General features: G+C 40.3%; 1 protein-coding gene across 1 annotated transcript in view; it reads left to right on the top strand.

Moving 5' to 3' along the window:
* nbas (NBAS subunit of NRZ tethering complex) overlaps positions 1-24,687 on the top strand; it is a 163,627-nt gene that overhangs the window by 72,833 nt on the left and 66,107 nt on the right. Inside the window, exons 40-42 of the mRNA XM_044048460.1 lie at positions 2,938-3,014; positions 3,545-3,682; positions 13,950-14,173. Coding sequence (XP_043904395.1) covers positions 2,938-3,014; positions 3,545-3,682; positions 13,950-14,173 — 439 coding nt within the window. The remainder of the gene's footprint in view (positions 1-2,937; positions 3,015-3,544; positions 3,683-13,949; positions 14,174-24,687) is intronic.

The raw sequence follows: 24,687 nt of genomic DNA on the forward strand, positions 1-24,687 counted from the left end.
CGCAGTACCTCTTTGCAGACGCACATACTCACACAAACATAAACTCATGCTCCACCAAATCTGATCTCTGGCCGTTCAAATGGACATCTCTTGTCTTAAAAGTCACCTTTCCCTTTAGCGCTGCCGCGGTGTGCAACGTGTCGAGAAAGAGAAAAGCCCGCCCGGACGACATTTGCGTCGAATAACGACTTTCGATTAACGGCTCCCGTGTCGGCCCACCAAAGCCGGCTGTCCTTAAAAACAGACAAGGAGATGGCCTTTAAGAAAAAAAAAAAAAATGTATTTATAGATTTTTCCACCTGTCCCAGATAAGGTGGATATAATTAATGATGACACAAGTGGAAAGTAACTCGATGGGATTGAGCCGAGTAAAGTGCAGGGACGTGATTGAACTTGCACACGCACGACAATGGCCCCATGACAACCAGGCCACAATAACACACACACACACTGATTTTCAGAGGAAATTACATTAACTTACATTAATTTCCTTTGAGACCTACTCAACTAGAACTTAACCCTAACCTCATACAAACCATGTGTGTCTTCATCTTAAAATGTAATGATTAAAATTATGTGGACTTGCTTCGTGTCGCCATAAGGAAGACAAGTCACCGTAATGTGACTGTGTAAACATTTAGGTTCCCCACAACTTGAGGAATACCTGGGACGTGCGCGCACACACACACACACACACACACACACACACACACTCAACCTTAACATGGTGTCCCTTAATTATTTTCTCTGTCCTCACTCTCACACACACAAGCTAAAAATTAAAAAATGCCAAATGCTTTTAAGTCAGGGTTATCTATTCTGTGTGTGTGTGTTTGCAAGCGTGTGTGTGTGTGTGTGTGTGTGAGCGTGTGTGTGTGTTTACCCCTCAGGTAATTCTTGTCCCGATGGTATCAGTAGCTTTAGAGAGGCGTGTAATCAGCTCATTCTAAGGTGTAGCTCATTGAAACCCGGGAGGTAAGAGAGAACGGGAGGGGTGGAAAAAAATGAGAAAAAAAGAAAGCGGGTGGGCGCTCTGTTTAAGGGAGCTGTTACAGCTCTTTAAACTGGTGCATCAATGCATCCCTGCACACACAGGCACACACTGAATTTTCAAACTGTACGTGTCAGACATTGGCATGTGTGCGCACTTGTGCATATTAGTGTGCATTTTGTACTGCACTGTAGATGTCTTTCCCTTTGCCCCGGCTTGTGTCTCTCTCCCAGTGTCCATGCTCCACTTTTCTCTGTCTGTTCTGGTTTGTCTCGGTCTCTTATCACCAACACAGGCTTTGTTCTCCTCAGGTCAGAGACTACAAAGTGATTCCGTCTCTGCCTCTAGTTCTCTCTCTCTCTCCCAGTGCTTTCTTAGCGAGTTAGTGAGTGATTAACGTTGGGAGTCTTGTGTTTACAGTGCTCGGTGTTTGTCCAGTAAATCTACAGTTCCGTAGTTGCGGCGGATTGAGAAAGTGTTATTTCTTTCTTGTGTGTCAGTGTGAGTTTGCATCTGCTTGTTCGACTGTAGAGACAGAAGCTCATCCCTGCGCCCCAAAGTTTTGTCGAGGCCCAAAATCCCATCTGCCACGAAACAGACTTCGGCCCATTTCCATACTGTCAATAATTCCACTATCTTCCCACAATGCAGTGCACAAAAAAAAAAGCAGAGCCACTCGCAGCTGTAGAAGATTAAACTAATTGCAGATGATGGAAACACAGCTTGAGAAGATGTTTGACTATGTGGTGTAGCTGGCACTGGAACTTCCATTTGATTCTCCGTTTGCATAATTTTCTGTGTGCACACATTGATGAAGTGCATTAATTTCGTCTTTGTCAAATACAAAATTGTATTTGATGTCAGTAAATATTTAGTTGGGGGGGGACGATTCCAACTTTGGGTCCATTGGCAGTCACTGGTTTGGAGCTTTCAGCGAGTGGAAGCATTTGTTGGAACAAACAAAGGCAGCGACTAATGATTATTCTCTGTAACAGGTAAATGACTAGTTTTCCTCTAAAATAATCCACTGATTGTAAGATGCCTGTGTGCTATCTAAATCTGTTTCATCTGTTTAATTGTCCATTTGTCAGTGTCGACGAAAAACAAGTGAATTTGTGAATCAATTTGAAATCCCAAAAAATATTGCTCTATAAACAGCAACTTAATGGATGGTGAGTTAGGACAAGTGTACCGTGTAGAAGGTTAAGAATGCGTCAATATGCTCAATATACTCTAAAATATGTGCTTTTGCATAGTTGGTATTGTTGGGACATGGCTATGAATTATCCAGGTAATCATTCTCAGTCAGAATTTCCATATTCCCTGTGAGCATGATGCACTCAACCAGATCACGGATTCAAACGGACAAATCAAAACTCGCATAATTAGTGATTCTGAAAATTAAGGACTGCTCTTCCCTTCGAAAGATATACTGTACAAGAGCTAATTTGGCATTCATAGGACACCACTGTAAAGTGCACTCAGATGAATTTGGGACTCATCTGGAGAGCACTTATTAGAAGTGGACATGTTCTTACTCTTTGAATAATACATGTGCAGGAAACCGTACACAGACATAAACACACACACATAGAACCAAACCACTTTTTGTTACATGTTTGCAGGCACACAATCATGCAAACAATAGTCCAGGGAGAAGATGGACAGAATCCTTTGAACTGGGAGGGGATGGTTATGAATCTTAACATTATCTCCCCTACTTGTCTCATCATCTCCCTCTGTTCCACCTTCCCTCTCTATTTGTGGCCTGCAGAGAGGTGTATTTTGACAGCCATTGTTGTTGTCGTCTGAAATCAACAAACATGGAATGAGAGTCAATGGAGAAGGGGGGAGGTTTTTTGTTTATCCTCAGTGCTTTAGTTAAAGTCGTTTTCTTCCCCTTCTTTCTCTCTCTCTATCTCTCTCTCTCTCTCCATCCTTTCCAGTTTTGCTGCAGTTGGCCAATGATGCATTTCCCAGGGACATGATGCTGGCTCTGTCCTACTTACTGGCCCTGCCTCAGGTAGGTGGACACATATACACACACACAGGCCTGAGTGAATCCATATCCTACTATATATTGATCTCTGAAGTTGCTTGATGAGCTGCTCTGCTATGCATTTGTTTTATATATTCAGTGAGTCAAAATGAACATGTAGCTTTGAGGTCACAGTTGCATGATTCTTTTACTTCAGTCGACATTTGCACATGGCTGCTTACTTCATATCCACTTGTGTCCATGAAGATGAAAACACACGACAAAACAAAACTCACTCTCAACAGCAGTGGATTGTGTTCAAGATTCATGTGTTCATGAATCTTGAACACTTTCACACCAGTAAAACCCCACTAAAACTGATAGTGTTGGATGTTTTGTTGAACACAAGCATATGATTTTATTTTAACTGTCAGCTTATTTGTGACTGCACCTTTTTATCATCTATGTGTCTCCTTTTATTTCTCTTCTATATTCAGTTTTCAGTGAATACTTAAAATGCCCTAATGCCAACAATCTCCTCTCTTGTTTCTTCGTATATATGCGTGCATATGCAGGTGTTGGATGCCAACAGATGTTTTGAGAAACAGTGTCACTCCGCCTTGTCACTCCAGCTGGCGGCTTACTTCTATTCCCTGCAGATCTACTCCCACCTCAAACCCTGCTTCAGGGACAAGAACCACACTCTCTACCAGGTGAGCTTGAAGCAGACCAGTTCTGTGTGTGAATGCTGTCATTTATAGTCTGTAGAAGGTACAGGATGTCCGAGTGTTAGCAGGACAACCTTCACCTGTCATCTCAGATAACAACTAACCAGCCAACTGGCTAATTATTTGTCTGAAGTTGGTGAGGAAGTTGTCAATAGTTTCATTTCCATTAAAATGTATCGCAAACTTTCACACACCTTTTAAGAGCGCCGCTAGCTCTTCCTATATGGTTACGTTCCGTTGCCGCTTCAGTTCATTAATGTAGTGATATTAGCTTCTTGAACTAAGTGGAAAAGCTCCTCTCACCTGCTGTGTCTGCTCTACAAAGAAATGTTAGCTACAGCTACTACATTTCCTCAGGTCAGATGAGAGGAACAGTCTTTAAGCTTTTCGGTTTTATCTCGTATATTGCATTTTTTTTTTCTTCTCATTTTCAAGAGGTTCTTTAAAAGGTTTTTGATATGCGGTTTGTAATTAAAATACGTTTCAGGTTATTTTATGTCCATATTTGTAAAGCAAAAGAAAACAAGAGGAGGGAGAAAGGATTGGAGTGGATGAGTGCGAAATGGACGGAGGAGGACAGTGAAGGCAGGGACGCTGTGGCGTTATGAGTGGAGAATAAAGAGAAGAAATGGCTCTGACCTTTCCTTGAGTGCACTGTGGCTCCGGTAGATTTTACTCCAGGTGGAAGTAGGGCTGGTAAAATGTCAAAATAAAAGAATGGACGAGGGATAGAGGTCAGTAGAAGAAGTGGATAAGTGCGTCCCAGCTGACGGTCAAGGTCAGGCTTATGCATAGGCCTGTGTAGTTGTACTTAACACATACACACACATACACAGATGCACTCACTCAACCCCTCACTGTGACACATTGCACCATAATGGCAGTAATCTGTCCTCAGGTCCATTAACCTAAAGAATATACAGTCTTTCTCCTCTGCTCTTCAATTTGAGCAATTGTACCTTCATTTTTTAGCTGATTTCTCCTCTTTTTTTTTATCTGAAATTTCCTTTGACTTTTTCTTTTTTTTCTTTCTTTCTAAGTGTGCTCTCCTGGAGTGAGTGCTTGTTATCGTTGTGTTCCAGGTCTTGCCTCTGCCCGGCTCTTAATGATGACTTAGTGGCAACTTTTACTCTAACACGGATAGAAGCACGGGGGGAAGAAAAAACCTTTCAACCCTGAATTTCTTCTTCTTCTCTCCTTCACTCTTTCCCTGTCCTTTCCCTGTTGTGCCAATTCTGTTTCTAAGTGTCTGCACGAGACTCCTTCCTGTCCACATTATGCTGTTCTTTCTTTCATCACTCTTCACTCTCTATACACGCCGTTTATGGTCTTTTCCCCCTCAATCTCTGGTTCAATCCACAATACTATCTTGACGCTGCATGCTTCATACATTTCTCATGCGCTCACTGCAACTCCCTCGCTCGCTCTTATCTTTTAAGGGCACACATTGTACAGTGTGTGATATTTAATTTCAGATATGTAAGAACGTGGTGCTTGTGCTGCCTTTGCATCACAAATGAGTTAAGCTGGGGGAAGAAGAAAAAAAAACACCATGTCACTCACTGTCTATAGTAAATTTATATGAGCACTATGAGCATGTTGCAGTGTTAATGTATAAATGCAGACTAACATGTTTGTGTGCATCGTTGTCATGTGACAGTGGGTGGTGTGTTTGTGTGTGTGTCTAGTGTCAAACTGTCACGGTGCGTTTCCGACTCTCCACTTGAGTTGGAGAAATGCCGCGTCTCAACAACTCTCGTGCTCCTTCAGTTCTCTTGTCACTATCACATAATTTCTCAAACCCCAAACAGTAACAAACCAAACACTCAAGCCCGCAGAAGTCATTCAGTTGTAAATAGGAACAGAACTCTCTGAGGGTTTACCCGAGGTGTTGATGTGTTTTCAAAGCTTCAAACAACAAAACTCCTTTTCTCACATTTCTGCTCACGTGAAGGTTTTGAAACTGACGCTGCTTTGGAAGACATTACTGCAACGTCTGATGAAAGGAACAGCTATTTGTCTTCACCGAGGAGGTTGTTTTCAGCTGCATTGGTCTGTCTGTTTCTGTGGCTGTAGATTATGGCTCAAAGAAGTCATGATTAGATTTGGTGGTGAGGCAGCAGCTCTCGATCCAGATGTATTTTTTAAAACAATCGTTAATCTTGCAAGATAGGGGAGCCAGAGATTTGTCAAAGTGGGAAAATGAGGAACCTTGGCAGATATTTCTGCTCCCTGACTCCTTTTTCTGGATATATATTATTTTGCACAGTATACGCTATGATCTAAAATGCATATAACCCAAAGGAAACCCTCGTACGCAGGGAGGGGCGGGCACATGCAGGCTCCATGCAGAAAGGCCCTCATTTGTTGCAAGGCAAGAGTTCTAGCCCCTTCTCCGCCGTGTGGGCCCCACATGAGAGGTATTACAGTTTTCTCATTAGCCCAGCACATCTGAAGTTGATGGAACATTTAAGGAAACAATTACTCCATAAACTATTTAAAATGCACGGCTCAGGCAACACTCTTAGGATAACCGGAAATCTTACTTTGACCGCATCTCATTTGTTATTTGCACTCAAGAGTAATGCATCTCAAAGACATGCAGCTGCTTTAAATGCACTTTTTAGCACATTAGCTTTGATTATTGATTTATTGATACTGTCGTGCGTGATTCCAGTGGAGACATTAACCCTCTGGATTTGACCTGTCCAGTCGTGAATATTTAGCAGCAGTGGGTAGCCACAGACGGCTCAGGGACTCTTTTGAGGCCGGTATTTGGCTAAGGGTAGTACCCAGAGGTGCTTTAGCTCTGCTAAAGTCATATAATCCCACGTCAGTCAAGCACTTCAAATGAAATAAAAGGGAAAAGAACTTTCGTCGAGCTCAACACCAAATATGGTTTAAACATCAAGTTTTTACAGCAACAATCTGTACATTAGTTCCTGCTCTTTCTCGTGATATAACGACTGTAAAACTAATTGATTCGATCTTTTTTTGGAATCATTGACATTAATATACAGTAGAAGTCTAAAACTACTGGGTCATCGTGCATCTGTTAATGCTCCAGCATTTCAATCAAGGCGACCGTTTGTTTCCATTCCAAATTTAAATCACTCCTTTTTCAACTGGAGTGCTATTTATCTATCTCGTGTAACTCGGCAAAGAGGCCCTTGAAGATTCTGTTTCTCACTATTGACTTTCAAGGTCTTTAACTGTTACTTTCCCATTCGATTACACCTCCCAGGCGTGACAGAGCAGCAGCAGGCTCGGTGACACAGAGGCTGGGTTTCCATTATTCCCCAAGGCAAAATGAGTCGATTTCCACTGCTTGCACTGGAAGTTTTCATTATACTGGCGAAAGTGCCGGTTTGTGAAATAGAGGCTCTCTTTACCATAATTGTACTGTTGCTGGTGTTTACACGAGACTGCGCATTAGCCTGCATTTGTGTAAGTGCATTTAGGTGTTAGCACTGTTTACCTGTGCTTGTCATTGTTGTAATGTGTGAGATTTCCCCTCGATTTTGTGTCTTTGTGTTTGTACGTACGTGCGCGCACGCGTGTGCTTTTACCATAATTGTAGATGTGAATGGGCAGCCATTCCGTGGCAATGTGCTGAGGACAGAGATTGAGATTATGCACTCAACCGTTTATCTTCGCCTGGAATGGAGTATTGATCCCTCTCACCAGTGATACACACGCGCACAAAAAGACACAAACACGGTTAAAGTACCTCACAGAGCAAGTGTTTATCATGTAGAAATACTGCTTAGTTCTCTGGATCTTTATTATAAATATATTTACCTGAAATTTAGACACTCAAATGAAGTCACTGGATTTCTACCTCTGGTAAAGAAATACTTAAAAAAGTGTGCCTCCCTCCCTCAGTTTTCCACTGAGTTGTAAAAAAATCTTTTTTTCCCTTTCAAATTGCCTTATCCAGCGTAGGGCAAACGTCAGTTCAAGGTTTGAAACTACAATGCCAGTTCCGCACTTTTTAGACTCACCCATATGGTGACGAGACTTCATTTCCAGAATGTAAACACGGTGTCCGCCATCTTTGCTAACCAACTAGCGCCGTCTGCTTCGAAGCTTGAGATTCTTGCGGGGCAGCGAGCACAGTGCATGCTGGGAGTTGTTGTCGTTCATCTACCAAAATGAAATTGTTCTGCCTTTCTCCGCCAAGAGGGCACTTGCTTCAAATATTATTTCACATTTCTGCTCCATAGATGACCCAGTTTTAATAGACATTCATCTTTCCAATGGTGAAATACTGTATGCCTTTAATAATATACAGTATTGTGCCAAAGTCTTTTTTTAGATAATTATTTCTCAGTCACTTTATTGGAACATGGCTGCAGTTTTAAAATAAAAAGAAATTCCAATAAATGAACTGCTTCTATTTATTTTGAGATGAGTATTCAGTGTGACCTACCCTTGTACTTGAAAAATAGCGCGACCATGGCTCTCTTAAAACTGTAGTGGATCCCTAATTGATGTAATCAGTAATATAATGTCCTAGTATGGCATGCTGGAAAAATATCTGCAGTAAATAAAGGCCACTTTTATTAAGGACATGCTTGAAAATTACATACTCAACTATAAAAAAAAAACGTTTAATACAACATTTTGGTCAAAGTCCTCCTTAAGTAGCACAGATAAAAGTGGTTTCCCCTGGTAGCAGTGAAACACTTAATACAAACAGCACTTTGGTTACGTGTTGTGACATTTTGAAAATGGCTGTGGTCACTGCTGGTGCTTTTTAATTCGTGGCTACAACAGGATTTAAGCTGGCAGGTGCAGGAAGTGACCTCGCAAGTGCCGGACCACTGAGTTTGTTCGCCGCTGTTGAATTGAATGGAATAATGAGTTAGACTGAAAGACTTCCACATCACAGAGAACACAGCACAGTATCTCCCTCTTTTGGTACAAATTGTGCACTTGTACAAATTGCACTCTTGTACCACAATCATTGGCTGTCTATATTCTACCCACGGGAGTACTGAAGAGTAAAGCAGCCGCAGAAAGGGCCTTATTAGGCAAATATGCATTCTAAATGCACCGTGGCGGTTGAATGTTTGAGACCAAGTAGTCTCAAACCCTTTGACTGTGTCTAGTTGCACTTGTTTGCAGCTTTTGCAGTCTTCTCAGCAGGCTTGTATCTTGCTTGTGATCAGTCTCCTTCATGGTGTATCGTGACCCTCGCTGCAGCCAAGTCTGTTTATGGAGTAATTATTCCTTGAAAATTGGTGCCCAATCCCCACACACACACGCGCACACACCACCCTCCCTGGGTTCCTCCTAATTATGTGCACATACTGTATACACCATTTGATGAATTAGTGTTAATGAGGCCACTGACTGTAAAACTAAGTGTTAGGCAGGACATAAACACAAGCCATTAAGATCATTAGTAGCTTAATCTGTAGCGAGGGAAGGGAAGGCATGACTCGTCCTCCGTAACCTCTATGTGATCTTTACCATGCAAAGAGGTGGAGCATTTTAAAATGGCTGCACAGGTTTGTGTATGTGTACATGTACGTGTGTGTGTGTGGCGAAGTTTTAATAACTTGCTAAATATTCCATTTAGAATTTTCGCAGACTTTCAACCAAAACAACCCAGAGGGTCATAAAACAACACATTTAAACTCATTTTGGTTTTACACTCTTGCTGAAAAAAATATCAGTGTAGGTGTAGGGGCCAAAAACAAATTTTTTATGTGTTGGAATTTTGAACATTCATGGTCTCTAGAATATGAATCCCAAGAACAACATTGTCCCTCTTTTCCACCAACAAGTTAGATTTTCTTTTATTCCATGTGTGAAATATCTAAATAGCTATTGGAAGGATTTCTATTTTAGTTTCTCAAAGATTGATTTAAAAATAATTGTGATTCCCAGATTTGTATTGTTCTATTGCAGCCAACAATACACTTTCCCCTGTCAGGTTTAAATTACTCTGCAATAACGTTTTATTCAGACATTCATTGCTGAAGGTCCTCTGACATTCCTTTTCTTGTCCACAGTCTTGGTTCTTGGTGAAATGTGGATGGATTGACATTCATGATTGCCTCCGAGTAATTTGTAGCCACATATGTTGATTTATGGCATTTCTTTAAGAGCCAACATCACATCCACTGCTGTCTTTTCTCTTCACCCTCAGCTGTTTTTTGTGACAGCTTCTGTATTTTAAATGTCAGTATGCTATCATATATATATTATAGCCTAAGACTTATTTTAGTTTACATTAACCACAAAGAAGTATTTATGTTTTTCAGAGTTACTGTATAGCATGTTAATAAGTAACTATGGATGGACATTTCAAGCAGTATTCAAAAGTGTTTTTCATCAAATATTTCTATATTCTAAACGGTGCATGAGAGCTAATGCAAATAATGCATAGTTCATAGCATGTGGAGCTGTGAGGAGCAGCTAATGAGATTCATTCAAAGACCCTGGCGAATGTTCTCCCTTCTGTGGAATCTACAGAAGATGCATTCAAGAATCCTATTCAATTTTATCACTTCTGCAGACACTGACCAAATGCTTGCTGCTATCGGCACCACCTCCTCACGGTAATAGATGCATCACAAATTAGGTGTTCATTGAGGTAGAAAGGTGTTTGATCATTGATGAAAGATTTCTTAGTTTTGCGTCTTTTTAATGAATAGTTAAAACAGTCGCATTGACTGATCTACGTTCTGTAATCAAAAGAATAATCCAGTATTTGTGCATATCATAGCAACTTTACATGGTTGTAAAACTGTGTACTCTTTATTTATTGATTTATTTACACAAGTAAACTGACTATTTCCCACATTTATCCAGGAAAGAGGCAAAATGATTTTAAAGGACACAGGCCGTAATGTAATGACATGGGAAATTAAGACTGAACATGAGAGAATAAGAATGACTGAACAGTTTCGAATGAAAATGTAGACAATTTTTTTTTTGTTCTTTTTACACTGTTTCCTCTTAAGCGTCATCAAAGGAAAGAGAGAAGTCGAGATAAAAGAGCCTATGGCTGCAGTGGAACAGCTGCAGGGGGAGTTGGAGAGAGAGAGACAGAGAGAGAGTCGGCTGCTACCAGCTGGGAAACATCACACACTACCTTATGCAATTATACTTAATGTTATACATCCCCTTTGTAAAGGAAGAGTGTAAGAGTCTCTTTAAGACGCTTCGGAATTAAATAAGCAAGACATTGGATAAGATGGAATGAGTGTTGTCTCAGAAGAACAGTTATTAGAAAGCAAAAGAGGAGGCTAAAGAGATCCATAGAAATGAGGAATGACGGTTAAATAATTTGAGAGATTAAAGAAAAAAAAGTAGTGTAGACTGGTAGGTTAAGGAAGGATATAGTCCAGATATCTAAAAGAACAAAGCACTGAAGATGAATGACAGAGGGAGAGCGAGTGAGAGAGAGAATGCAAACAATATTTCATCATGAAAGCCTTATTTCAATAAAGTTCTTCAAACACAGGCCTGTCCATCACAGTTCCAGCAGACTTTCGTCTCTCTCTCTCTCTCTCTCACTCTGTGCCGTTCTTCCTCCTCTGAAAATGGCGTCCAAGACAGACCAAGCGTCATCATTTGCCACCCCCCACCCCCTTTTTCTCCTCTCTTCCCCATTACTTCCTGTCTTCCATCTCCTGGCATTTACGTCCACCTCCCAACTTCCTGACAAAACTCATTAGACGTTTAACGTTCTTTCCTGTCTGTCTCTTTTACTCCCTCTCCCGCGCTCCTGCTTCTGAGTTTTGAATTTGCCCCCGTGAGTGCAAGTGTGGGGCGCACATCTAACAGCACCGAGAAACGCAGGACGAGGCGTTCAGAGACGGACACGCTCACACAAAACCCTCCGTTTTCAGTCCCAGCAGCCGTAATTACCTTATGCAAATTAACCATTTCATCCAGCATTTAAGGTGCCAAGAAAACGGAAGTCAGGAGCTCATTCAATTAGAACAGAGGTGATGAAAGAGATACAACTTTTACCTACCACTTTCTTTGTGTGACAATCTCACAAATATGTTTCCCTGGTCATACTCCCCACAGGCCTGAGTCATGGTACCAATTATGTTTTCTGAGATATACTGTATTTATTTGTTCATCTGTGTATTCATTTGTGTGTAGAACAAGGCGCACTAATTAATTTCCAGATTTAACAGTCATTGTCTTTTGTCTGCCTGTGTGGAGGCTATTTAAAGCTCAGTGTGTGACATAAAAGTAAACCAGAAGGTGTTTTGTGAGCACATACCACTCAACGACCTACTCCCATTTTGCTTTATTCTACCAGCTTACAAAACACAATAGGAATTTCTTTTATTTTTAAGTATATTTTGTTTGTCAAAAGCCTTGAGAGGAAAGCGTGTAGTGTAGAAGGGAGGAGAGAATGAGCAAAGCTGTGCACAACCTGCGGCTGTGACTGATTTGTCGCCTCAGTGTGTGGAGTGCCTGCTCTAACAATTGAGCTACGGGGCATCATAATGTGTATTTCTGATTAATGAAACAGCTGCGCAGAAACTGATTTAAGAATCCATCCCCTTTTTTTTTTAATGAAACTTAATTTGATTAAAATCTGGATTACTCTTTAGATCTGCATTAAACCTTTTTATAGATATTTTAGAAATGCATGAAACCTCCCCCACCCCAATTAGATTCACTCCAAAGGTTAATGGATTCTTCACTGGGTCATATAGCTCCCACTCCCACCAAGTGTCAAGAAATTGGGTTCAGTAGTCAAACTTACTGTACAGACAAACGTTACCAAACGTACAGTATATCACCCTTAGTAAAATAAAGATAGATAGATAAGAAGAGGGAGTGTGTCATTTTTTGATAACTTCCCAAAGAGCACTAAACTCATTTCCGTCCACTTTGACTTAAAGGTCAAATGAAGCTTACTGTAAGGTCACAGGAGCCAGGACGATCACTAGCATGCGTAAAGAAACATCAGATCCGTGTGGACCAATCACAGACTCTATTACTCCGAGATGACTCAAAGATGGCACCCAGTAGCTGTAATGAAAATTGCAAGTCTGCTGCATGAGCAGCCAAAAATGTTTTTTCTGGCTTCTGGGTTTTGCTTTCACATTTTGTGGACCATTGCACATGCACATTAATATTTCCCTCGCTGGACTCACCCCCACATGTTCCTACTTGACCCATACTGAGATGAGGTAATAATCCACGTGGCTTGCAGTTGGACATTTCTCATTAACAGTTATAAAGCGAGGGTTTTTTTTTTTCGGTCTTTGGGGAAGGTGTTTTTGGGCTGGAGATTTTTTTTTTTGGAGGAAGAGTTAACACAGGAACACATTGACGTAAGGGTGAGTGAAGGTATTGATTCAAGCTTGTGGTGTACTGTATATCCATATACTGTATACTGATTTAAATGTATTGTGTGAAATATGAGAATGCGGCATGTATACTTCTTTTTTTTCCTCATTCACAGAAATGATTAGGCTTCGTTATTTATAAAGCATAACAAACAATTATTTTATTTTATCATCATCAACAACCAGGGGAAAATATAAGGAGACTGTGTTGTCCGTCAAATTAATATAAATGCCATATTTATTGACCGCACTAATGTCATTTTCCATCATTTAACTTTCAGTGGGTATTATTATTATTATTTTTTACTTGATAATAATAATTATACTAAAAATAATGATAATGATATAATATTATTTCCTTGTGAGTGTCTTTAGAACAACATGGTGGTGAGATGATGGTACAAAAGACAACAGGAAGGTTAAACATTAGCTGTGTACATACATTTCATGAGATTTTCTACTGTAGTGGTTTAATGGCACCTGGCTTACAGTACCTGAGAAATTAATTACATTAAATTCATAACTATGTTTCCATTAGTGTATAATAACCTTAACATTGGAATTGATTGTAAATTCATTACCTTTGAATGAGTTCTTGGCACAACATGAGCTGCAGGGGGGCCTTTCATGTGTTTATGTTTCCAGAAAGCATTCACAGCCTCTCCTACACGTTTAGAAACATGTAAGATGCTGCGGATGCCGCTCACTGGTCCTTTAAGTCAGTGACTCCAAAGCCACTACATCAAAGTGTAGGGAAGCTGGGTTTTTATTTGCTTTAAAGCAGAGGATTGGGCAAAGTATTTCTAAATTTTGCTAAAACTGTCCAATATTCTTGAACTGTGTGACGCCACCAGCATGAAATAACACTTTCAGCATCTGTTTTTGTGTAAATCTGAACATTATTCCCCATTCCGTAGGCTGACCCGAAGGAGCTGATTCGATTGGTCACACAGCATGTGTCTGCATATTCGTGTTGGCCGGAGGAGCTGCAGAAGTTGATAAGTCAGCTGCACGTGTACAACGAACGCCTGACTGACTTCACCCAGGCCCAGGTGTTACAGGGGCTGGGCCGCGGTGTGGACGTCCAACGCTTCAGCTCCGACTCCAACTACAAGAAGGAGACCATCCTTGGCCTGACAGAGTAAGCAGAGAAAGGAATACATTGTCAAAATCACTATTTGAGATATAGAATAAGAAGCCTTACCTAAACATTTTTGAATCACAATCATAATATTTGTGAGATTTCTGCCTAATGATTTATACAATCTGTACTGTTGTTGGTTTAGTTTGTTCTTTAATTGTGATTCTTTTTCAACATCACTCCTTTTTAATCTGAGTTAATCTGTGTGTCTGTCACTGACCTTCACTCTCACTTTGTTGTTGCTGTGGCGTTTGACCATAACTCACTGATGACTGTAATATAGGCTTGTCTCTCCCTAACCTAGCATCCTGTGCTTTGTCTCTGACGATTATTATTTAGATGACGTAAAATTATTTTTCCTGTTCATTTTATGATATTTTTGGCTATATTTGTAAATAAGTTATTCAGAAGTGTGTCTTTCTTCTTTGACAACATTCTCCAAATACAGATACTGTATGCTACTGTACTGTAACTGTGTGCTGTAGATGCAGGGAAAACGTCCTGAACAATGCAAACTGATTGGCTGGTACATAAATAAACTTATCACTGTTATTAATCACTATGGACACATTCTTGGCTTTTGTTCTCACTGTATCTGTGACTCGCTGCAGGGGGCGTGTCTCATCCTGTTTGTCCAGCTGCTTCCAAATGTATTATGTTTCACAGCCAGAGTGGAGTTATGTGAAAGGAACGATGCCACTGAGCAACGCATTCAACCTGAGGAGATTTAATGCTTTAATGTAAGTGAATTGTCTGCATGAAGGAGCCAGTTTGTGCAATGACATAATCAGCCCGCAAATGGAAACTTGATGCCAACATGTTCATCACTTAAACTGCATCTGCCGAATTGTTTTAGTGTCAAAAGATGTAGATTTTAATCATCATTTAATCAATCAAGTAGGGCTTAAGTGTAAGCTTTGATGAAATATGAACCCCGTTGCACATCACGATTAAAAACCACTCACAATTTGCCGTAAATGTCCACTTCAGGTCAATTTCTTATCTCACCAATATGAAGTTCTATAGATTTACTTTGAAATACCACAAGGGGGCGCCTGCTTCTTACCAGTTAGGGCTTGGTGGTTTATAATAGTTTTGTGATAGTGATGAAGTGTAGAAGATGGATGGAAATATATGAGTTTTCACTAAAAAATGTGTGAATCCTATCAGTGATGCAACAAAACAACAAGTATCTGACTTAAAGTAAGAATAAGATATAGTTTGGCCTGTAACTAAAAATCAGTGAATTTCTCTGTCAAGAGCGCAGTTGGAAATAAAGTTTTCCACTTTATAACACAATGGTAACTTCATTGTTGGATGGAAATGTCCCTGTATGTGGACATCATTTTTCTCAAAAACAACATCATGTCAAAAGATGATGCTTTGTTTTTATACTCCTCAGATCCAAATAAGCCCAAATAGCAGCAAGAAATTAAAAATGCAATAACAAACAAGACCTCGGGTCTTAGGAGGTTAAATACCCCTGGCAATAACAGTTTTGTTGTATTTAAATTTGTTAATAAATAAAAAAAATACATATATATTGTAAATACTAACAAAATACTAAATACTAAACTTTTAATATCGTAGGGTTCCCTGACAGTAGCGCGTTCCTGAGACGCCACATGGCCGCGCTTTGGTGTGCTCTACACAGCTGTGACGTCACTTTGGGAAATAAGAATTTTCTGGGCTTTTTATAGCCTTTATGAAGGTTTTACAAATATGAAACTCCATTTTTGAAAATTGCTTTTTGGGCCGCAGGAGTATTTTTGGTTGCAGTACCACGAGTGGCCACCATGACAAAACTGTCTTCAAAGCAGAGGAGGCGGAGCTACACCCCGTTCCATCCATACATCCATGAGTGAAACCTCTGTCTTCTGCTGATCCTCCTCTTGTCTGTGCTACGCGTCCTCTCATTGGCTGCTCGCTCTGTCTGTGACGCAGCGTGTAACCCCGCCCACAGTCACGGACACACACTAGTTAGAGCACAGCGGAGTCGGCACACAGTGTACGTATGAACCGAAACACACGTTAAAACGCCGATATTCTTCATCATATCCAGCGAGGAAGTGAGCGGAGCCGCGGACACCGAGTTTCCACTGACACGGTGAGTCTCATCTCCGCTCTCATCGGCTGCTTTCACCGAGCCTCACCTGCAGATGTGGCCGATGCCACAGCAGCGGAGCTCCGCTCGCTCTCAGCGGGATCCTCCGAGCCTGTCCACGCTTCTGTCTGTGCCTGTGGCTGCCTGCCTGTCTGTCCGTCTGTCTGTCGTGTCGTCAGTTAGGGAAGGACGAGCGGTTCGTTTGGCAGGGAAAGCAAATACAGAGCACACGTTTACAACAGCGGGAGAGTGTAACAGCGAGGCGGCTCGGGGAGAACAACCTGAATTGAGTTCAGAGCTGCTGCTGCTGCTCTTCTTCAACACTGATGCGACATTTTACACTTATTTTTATGCCCTTGTCTTTTTCTCACTGCTCTTCTGCTTCAACTCCTTCGATTATCATGTTACCATGGCTACATGCTAAAGCTAAACCGTCCACTCGTGTTCATATAGAAATGAGGCCAATCACGACTGAAGCGTTACGTTCCATTCTACCTCCAAACCCCCCCCCCCCGTCATTAATACACGGAGTCAACACATGAACAACACTTCTGCTATGTTATGCTAATGTAGCAACGATAAGAACACAATGACATTTTGTCATCACTACAGAGGTATAAAGGTCCATGTGTGTTAGCTGTGTGTGTGTGTATTATTCTTATATGTCTCAGTCAGGACTTGGCTCATCCATCACATCAATGGCAGTAACTGGTGTAGGTGGAGCTGCACGTGACTGATGACAATGTCACTGGTGGCCCCGCAAAGGTCACGCAGGTGGGAAGTGTGTGAGAGGGAGAGTGGGCATCAGGTGCTTCCTCTCTTTAAAGGTCCAGTGTGTAAAATGAAGTTGACGGATAAAACAGTGAGACGTGTCTTTTTTTTTAAGTGCACATTCACGTCATCTTATAAATGTGTTTTTAAATTTCCCCTGAATGAGCCTTTACATGCATGTCAGGAGCAGGGTCGGCTCTATGCTGGCTGCCATTTTGGACTGCTATGTTTTTACAGTAGCCCGTGATGGACAAACTAAACTAGAGCTAATACAATTACTCGCTTAATCGATTGTTAAGAAGGATTAAAACGATTGCTGATTGTTTCAGCTTCTTAGAAGTGTTTTTAGCTCCATTTAAAAACAAAGAAGTCATTTCAAGTGAATCATTTTGTTTTGTGGACAAAACAAGACAATCGAGAACGTCATCATTTCCACGTTTGACAAACACTGATCAACATTTTTTTAACGTGTTCTGACATTTTATGGACCAAACGATTACTGGATTAATCAAGAAAATAATTGACAGATTATTCGATTATAAAAATAATAGTCTTTTGAGTGTCGATGCTAAATGAGAGCTACATAGATTTACTTCACCAGTACATGTTGCTGATTGTTACACAATACCTTTTTTTCAAAAAACAACAAATAACCACTGCAATCTAGGCCTGCAACAAGTAATCTGTAATTAATTGATTATTAAATGAATCGTCTACTCATTTTATAATTGATTATCTGGTTGGAATCTTTTTATGGAAGTTCTCTTAAAAAGTTGATTTGCTTCATAGAACAAAGAAATCATTGACATTTTGGTTTATAGACAAAACAAGACGTCATGGTTTTTAGGCTGAAAAACACTTTATGGACCAAACAATTACCAATAAATCAAGAAAATAACGAATGAGATGAATTGATTATGAAAAGAATCATTAGTTGCAGCCCTTCTGTTATCACGTTAAGACACTCTGTGTTAACCAGTAACTCTGAGGAGTTTGAATAAGGCCATGAAGGACCAGAGACTTGATCCTAACACGCTGAACGTGATACCTGTGTTAGCTGGGATTGACTCCAGCTCAGCCCTCCAAGAAGATACAGCGGTTGAAAATGAACAAATGAGTTTATTTAATCCCCAGTAATGTAAACATGTTCTTAAAGGCTTAGCTTTATTTGATATGTGAAAGAACTGTATTGGAATAATCAGTAATAGTAGATAGTCAAGGTTGTTTATAAGTGTATTCTGATTGTACCTGGTAGTTGAAGTTTAACAGTACACAGAAAAATGGTGGTGGTAACTTCAGGTGTCCTGTGGCCCTCAGCAGTGTCACATGATCAGTCAGGCTTACACAACAAACCACAACAGACATGTTGTTCCTCACAACATCGTTACCAAAGACAGTTGTTCAGTGTAAGTAGATGTTAATCTGCTCGCTGTAAGATGACCAGTGTAAACCAGTGGTCTTTAGTTTTATAGGCCAGATTTGAGTTTTCAGCTTTATTGCCTCGTTGTAAAGAGTTCTGCTCCTGGTTGATTATTACAGTGAAAACCTACTGTTTAACTCATGGGAGTGTCACAGGTTGATTATTAAACCATACATTGTTCTTGAGATTTTAAAAGCGACATGTTTGTCTGCTCTCTTTGCGCTGACTGTTGATACTGCACCACATTTATGAATAATTTAAAACATTTAGTATGTCTGCTCTTTATTACTGCTCCTTTTAAAAGATCAGTGTATGTATAGGGTTCAGTAAAGAGGTGACGCTGCATATTACTACCCAGGGAACGACGCTGTTATTTACCAATGGGTTACATCAATTTTAACCTTCGACATAAGAATATTTGATTTTTTGCCTTGCTAATTTCATACAGTCTATGGTTAATTTCATCAGGAGGAAAGTACCAAGTGCTGATAATACTCTAAATGAATTTCAGGCTGACATCATACGCCATCAACACAGGATTACAGTGTACACATGCTCTATTTGGAGAATTATAGAGTCTTTAATAGTGAGTATTACTCTTGTGTAGTAGATTAATGTCAGGGAATAAGACTGGAGACGCAAAGACGGTGATTAAACCTCTGTGCTGACAGTCAATGTGACTGCAGTTCACTTGTATACCTCAGCATTACTGTGACTCGTGGTTTTCCAGTTCTACAGGGCAAAACACAACGTTTACTGTCATTTGATCTACTGCTACCTTTATCAGTATGTTAAAATGTGTTATGTTGTAACCTCAGTAGGTCTTTTTGCTTTATGATAACTTTTGTTTTCGTTCTTTCTTTATTCGGTTTCTCTGGTTGAATACATTGTAGGGCTGCAACAGTTATTCGATTATTTGAAAACAAAATTAATTGTCAACTATTTTGGTAATCGATTAATTGGTTTGAGTGTTTGTTCAATAATTAAAACAAGCTTCATGATTTTTTCAGCTTTCTTTCTTATTTAAATTGAATAATAGAAGAAGACATATGAAAACATCATCTTTTCCAGGTTTGGTAAACACCAATCAACAATTTTCAAATTTTTTCTGGTATTTTATGAACAAACAAGTACAAGTACCTCTTCCAACCACACCTCAGGAAACACAAACTATCCCTTTAACTGCTGGGATGTTATTTATAGTAAACACATGGATGACAAAACACCTGGCATTGCACCTGGCAGCAGGTTTGAGTGACAGTGTCCACAGTCTTATCTCTGTTTTCTTTCTTTCTGTTTTCTATTAACAACAGTTGAATCGACTGGTTCTTAAGATACGAGGATACAGGCCCGGTTAGATCTTTAGGTTTACAGTATACATACACACACTGTATGTATACTGTGACTCTCTGTTCGCTCTCTGATAGTTTGGATTGGGGCTGGCCGATATATTAGATTTTTAATTGAAAATGTACAAATGTATTGAATATAATAAATTCGATGATGATCTCATGTCACTATATAGAGATAATATAGATCTATTGCCCAGCCCTAGTATTGATTACATTTCCTTGGGGTCCCTGCTGAGTGTGTGTGCAGTGACGCGTACGTACGTACGTGTCACACATGTTGAACACGTGAGGTTGAGAGATCGTCGTCTTTGTCTTCACTGCATTCCAGAAAAAAGAGGCCGACTGTTAGCTAAGATGAGCTTTCTGTGACATGATGATGAGGAGAGAATGACGTTATGCAAATGATGGGGAATAAGGTCATTCGATTTCAGCAGTGCCACCAGCTGAGCCCACTGGCTCCACCCCCCATGGTTGCCAAGGACACCGACGACATCCACACTCGGCGCTCGTAAGGGAAGACGCCAGAGGAGTCACCGCTGTCTTTCTCTGGGAGACTGAGTTGTCAGTCTTTAGTAATGGTGGATAACTGTGTTATATTCATTCATTCATTCATTCAGACAGGTTAGGATTTAAAACGTCACTGGATACACTGTTAATGTTTTATGGAAGCAGATTCTGTTTCCATCCAGCTTGTTGAACTGATGCTGATGCATGTGTGTATCACAGAGAGAGAGAGAGAGAGATGCCTCTCGGCCACTCTGACTGCGGTCTACAGATTCCACTGCTATGGAAGCTTCACCTCCGTCCACCAGCTCACATCCAGGATTGTTAAACACTGGCATCCCTCTTGTGCCGTGAGCAGGGCAGAGGAAATCCCCACAGACTGAGTGGCAGCTCGCCCAGCAGAGCAGAAAGGGGCAGGTTCTCTATTAGCAGCAGTGAATGCAGTGGCCGACAGGCTCAACCATTCAGGATTATTTATAGTCTGATAGCAGGAGGACCTTAGCGAGGACGCGCTCATTGAGTGGAACTCACACCTCTGTCACAGCAGATTTATAGACACTCGTCTATCTCTTGTTACATGGTTCAGTCCCGTGTTCACATGTGTATATCTCAGCCACATCTTTGTCATGCTCATGTGAGAAGGTTTACAACGGAGAGATTTCAGGTGCCAGAGTGTTTGAGCCTTGGCAGAGATCTGTGCTCTTGTAGTCTTGTATGCATTACTGTGTGAAGGATCAGCTGTGGAAGAGGTGATTGTGAGGAATCAAAGAGAAGGTGATAAACATTCATCAGTAAGCACACTGAGCTGTGTCTCTGTGAGTTTAAAAACACTGTAAATGAGTGGTTTACAAACTTCACTTTACTATGTCCTCTGTGCTGAAGATGTGCTTGGAAGAGCTGGGCTTTCACAAGCTTAAATCTGGAATTTTGTGCTGTTTAAATCTCTGAATGATGAATTTCAGATGTAAACTGACTGTTTGAGATTAGGCATGGATGGAGATTGAACCCATGCTCTTTGGATGACATGCCATGTCACAGACATTGTAACTTTAAACGGACATGTGATTTCTGTGATTGCATTAGTCCAGCAATGATTCATTAATTGATTACTAAATGACTGATTCATTTGGCAATTCAAACAAGTTTGTTTGTTTGTTTGTTTGTTTGTTTTTTGCTCTATAACAAAGAAATCCAACGATCATTTTGTGGACAAAACAAGACATTTCCAGGTTTGGGAAACACTGATCAACATTTTCTGACATTTTCTGGACCAAACCATCTATTATCAACAATTTATTCATTGAAACTATAATTGACAGATGAATTGGTTAGATGGGATCTGCGGATGCATTCTTTTAGGACACATTGGGGCCATTCTGACCTGAACAGCAGTAATTTGACATAGTGACATCATTTGACATAATTCATCCTGTGCAAAGAAGAGAATACATGCTTAATAAATATATTGGACCATGACCCAATGTCATGTTTATGCCACAGCTGCCCTAAATAATGTATTATTATTAAAATATGGTTTTATGTTTCTGTAATGGTTAAATACACCAGTATGTGGCTCTTTAATTGAAATTGAAATATATTTCATTTTCACATTTACTGTTTTACAAATGTACTTCTTAATTATGATGTGAAATTATAATTATTTACTTACATTCCTGAACAGAAAGGGGAGTTTTAGTAGACAATAGACTGAATTCAGCTTGTTATTTGCCAAATAAATAACAACAAAAGGGTTTTTGAAAGAATACATATGATACACATAATAAATTTGTAAGTGCTAAATCACGTCATCAGTGTAAAATATAGCATAGTACATTTAGCATGCTAGTGTGTAGTTATGACAAATAATGTGAATGTATGAAGCCAGTTGGTCGTCCACTGAGATTCTTCATGTATGGTACGAGGTGTCGCATACTGATGATGTCCGTGGATAAATGGTTATAATTCACTACTGTCAGAAGCTGCTCTGTAATCTCATGAGACCATTAGCAGATAAAGTTGTCCTTCATGGGATAGTGCAATTCTGTAAAAGCCCTCCGAGAGTAATGAGACGGGGTCTTCACTTGCACTCAGTTGCTCTGCAGCATTAGAGATGTACTCGAGTGCAGTGAGTGACGATGTTACCGAGGACGTGTGCGTGGATGTTACAGGAGTTTAGAATATGGAGAGAAATATTGTTGTGATGGTGAGGGACTATAAATGTAGTATTCCCTCTATAATAACACATCCGTATAGTTTAACATACACATATTAAGCCTGTTTCCACCCTAACCCTAACACATTTAACTCCAGGTTTCTCCAGGTGTTGGAATGGCTATCTAATGCAAAGATAAAGTGAATATACTTTTAATTTATTGTAAACTTGAGCGGTTGTAGATTTTATTAGATGAGGCTAGAAAATAGGGCTGGACGATATATCAATATTATATCTATATTGTGACATGAGACATTGCCATATCTGTGATGAACTACACTAAATATTATATTATGAGTAAGAAAAAGTACATTATATTTAAAACTTCACTCTTTCCCTGTCCTTTCCCTGTTGTGCCAATTCTGTTTCTAAGTGTCTGCACGAGACTCCTTCCTGTCCACATTATGCTGTTCTTTCTTTCATCACTCTTCACTCTCTATACACGCCGTTTATGGTCTTTTCCCCCTCAATCTCTGGTTCAATCCACAATACTATCTTGACGCTGCATGCTTCATACATTTCTCATGCGCTCACTGCAACTCCCTCGCTCGCTCTTATCTTTTAAGGGCACACATTGTACAGTGTGTGATATTTAATTTCAGATATGTAAGAACGTGGTGCTTGTGCTGCCTTTGCATCACAAATGAGTTAAGCTGGGGGAAGAAGAAAAAAAAACACCATGTCACTCACTGTCTATAGTAAATTTATATGAGCACTATGAGCATGTTGCAGTGTTAATGTATAAATGCAGACTAACATGTTTGTGTGCATCGTTGTCATGTGACAGTGGGTGGTGTGTTTGTGTGTGTGTCTAGTGTCAAACTGTCACGGTGCGTTTCCGACTCTCCACTTGAGTTGGAGAAATGCCGCGTCTCAACAACTCTCGTGCTCCTTCAGTTCTCTTGTCACTATCACATAATTTCTCAAACCCCAAACAGTAACAAACCAAACACTCAAGCCCGCAGAAGTCATTCAGTTGTAAATAGGAACAGAACTCTCTGAGGGTTTACCCGAGGTGTTGATGTGTTTTCAAAGCTTCAAACAACAAAACTCCTTTTCTCACATTTCTGCTCACGTGAAGGTTTTGAAACTGACGCTGCTTTGGAAGACATTACTGCAACGTCTGATGAAAGGAACAGCTATTTGTCTTCACCGAGGAGGTTGTTTTCAGCTGCATTGGTCTGTCTGTTTCTGTGGCTGTAGATTATGGCTCAAAGAAGTCATGATTAGATTTGGTGGTGAGGCAGCAGCTCTCGATCCAGATGTATTTTTTAAAACAATCGTTAATCTTGCAAGATAGGGGAGCCAGAGATTTGTCAAAGTGGGAAAATGAGGAACCTTGGCAGATATTTCTGCTCCCTGACTCCTTTTTCTGGATATATATTATTTTGCACAGTATACGCTATGATCTAAAATGCATATAACCCAAAGGAAACCCTCGTACGCAGGGAGGGTTGCATGCAGGCTCCATGCAGAAAGGCCCTCATTTGTTGCAAGGCAAGAGTTCTAGCCCCTTCTCCGCCGTGTGGGCCCCACATGAGAGGTATTACAGTTTTCTCATTAGCCCAGCACATCTGAAGTTGATGGAACATTTAAGGAAACAATTACTCCATAAACTATTTAAAATGCACGGCTCAGGCAACACTCTTAGGATAACCGGAAATCTTACTTTGACCGCATCTCATTTGTTATTTGCACTCAAGAGTAATGCATCTCAAAGACAATATGCAGCTGCTTTAAATGCACTTTTTGGCACATTAGCTTTGATTATTGATTTATTGATACTGTCGTGCGTGATTCCAGTGGAGACATTAACCCTCTGGATTTGACCTGTCCAGTCGTGAATATTTAGCAGCAGTGGGTAGCCACAGACGGCTCAGGGACTCTTTTGAGGCCGGTATTTGGCTAAGGGTAGTACCCAGAGGTGCTTTAGCTCTGCTAAAGTCATATAATCCCACGTCAGTCAAGCACTTCAAATGAAATAAAAGGGAAAAGAACTTTCGTCGAGCTCAACACCAAATATGGTTTAAACATCAAGTTTTTACAGCAACAATCTGTACATTAGTTCCTGCTCTTTCTCGTGATGTAACGACTGTAAAATTAATTGATTCGATCTTTTTTTGGAATCATTGACATTAATATACAGTAGAA

This window comes from Solea senegalensis, linkage group LG17, assembly GCF_019176455.1.
Source record: "Solea senegalensis isolate Sse05_10M linkage group LG17, IFAPA_SoseM_1, whole genome shotgun sequence".
In the NCBI taxonomy this organism is placed as follows: Eukaryota; Metazoa; Chordata; class Actinopteri; order Pleuronectiformes; family Soleidae; genus Solea; species Solea senegalensis.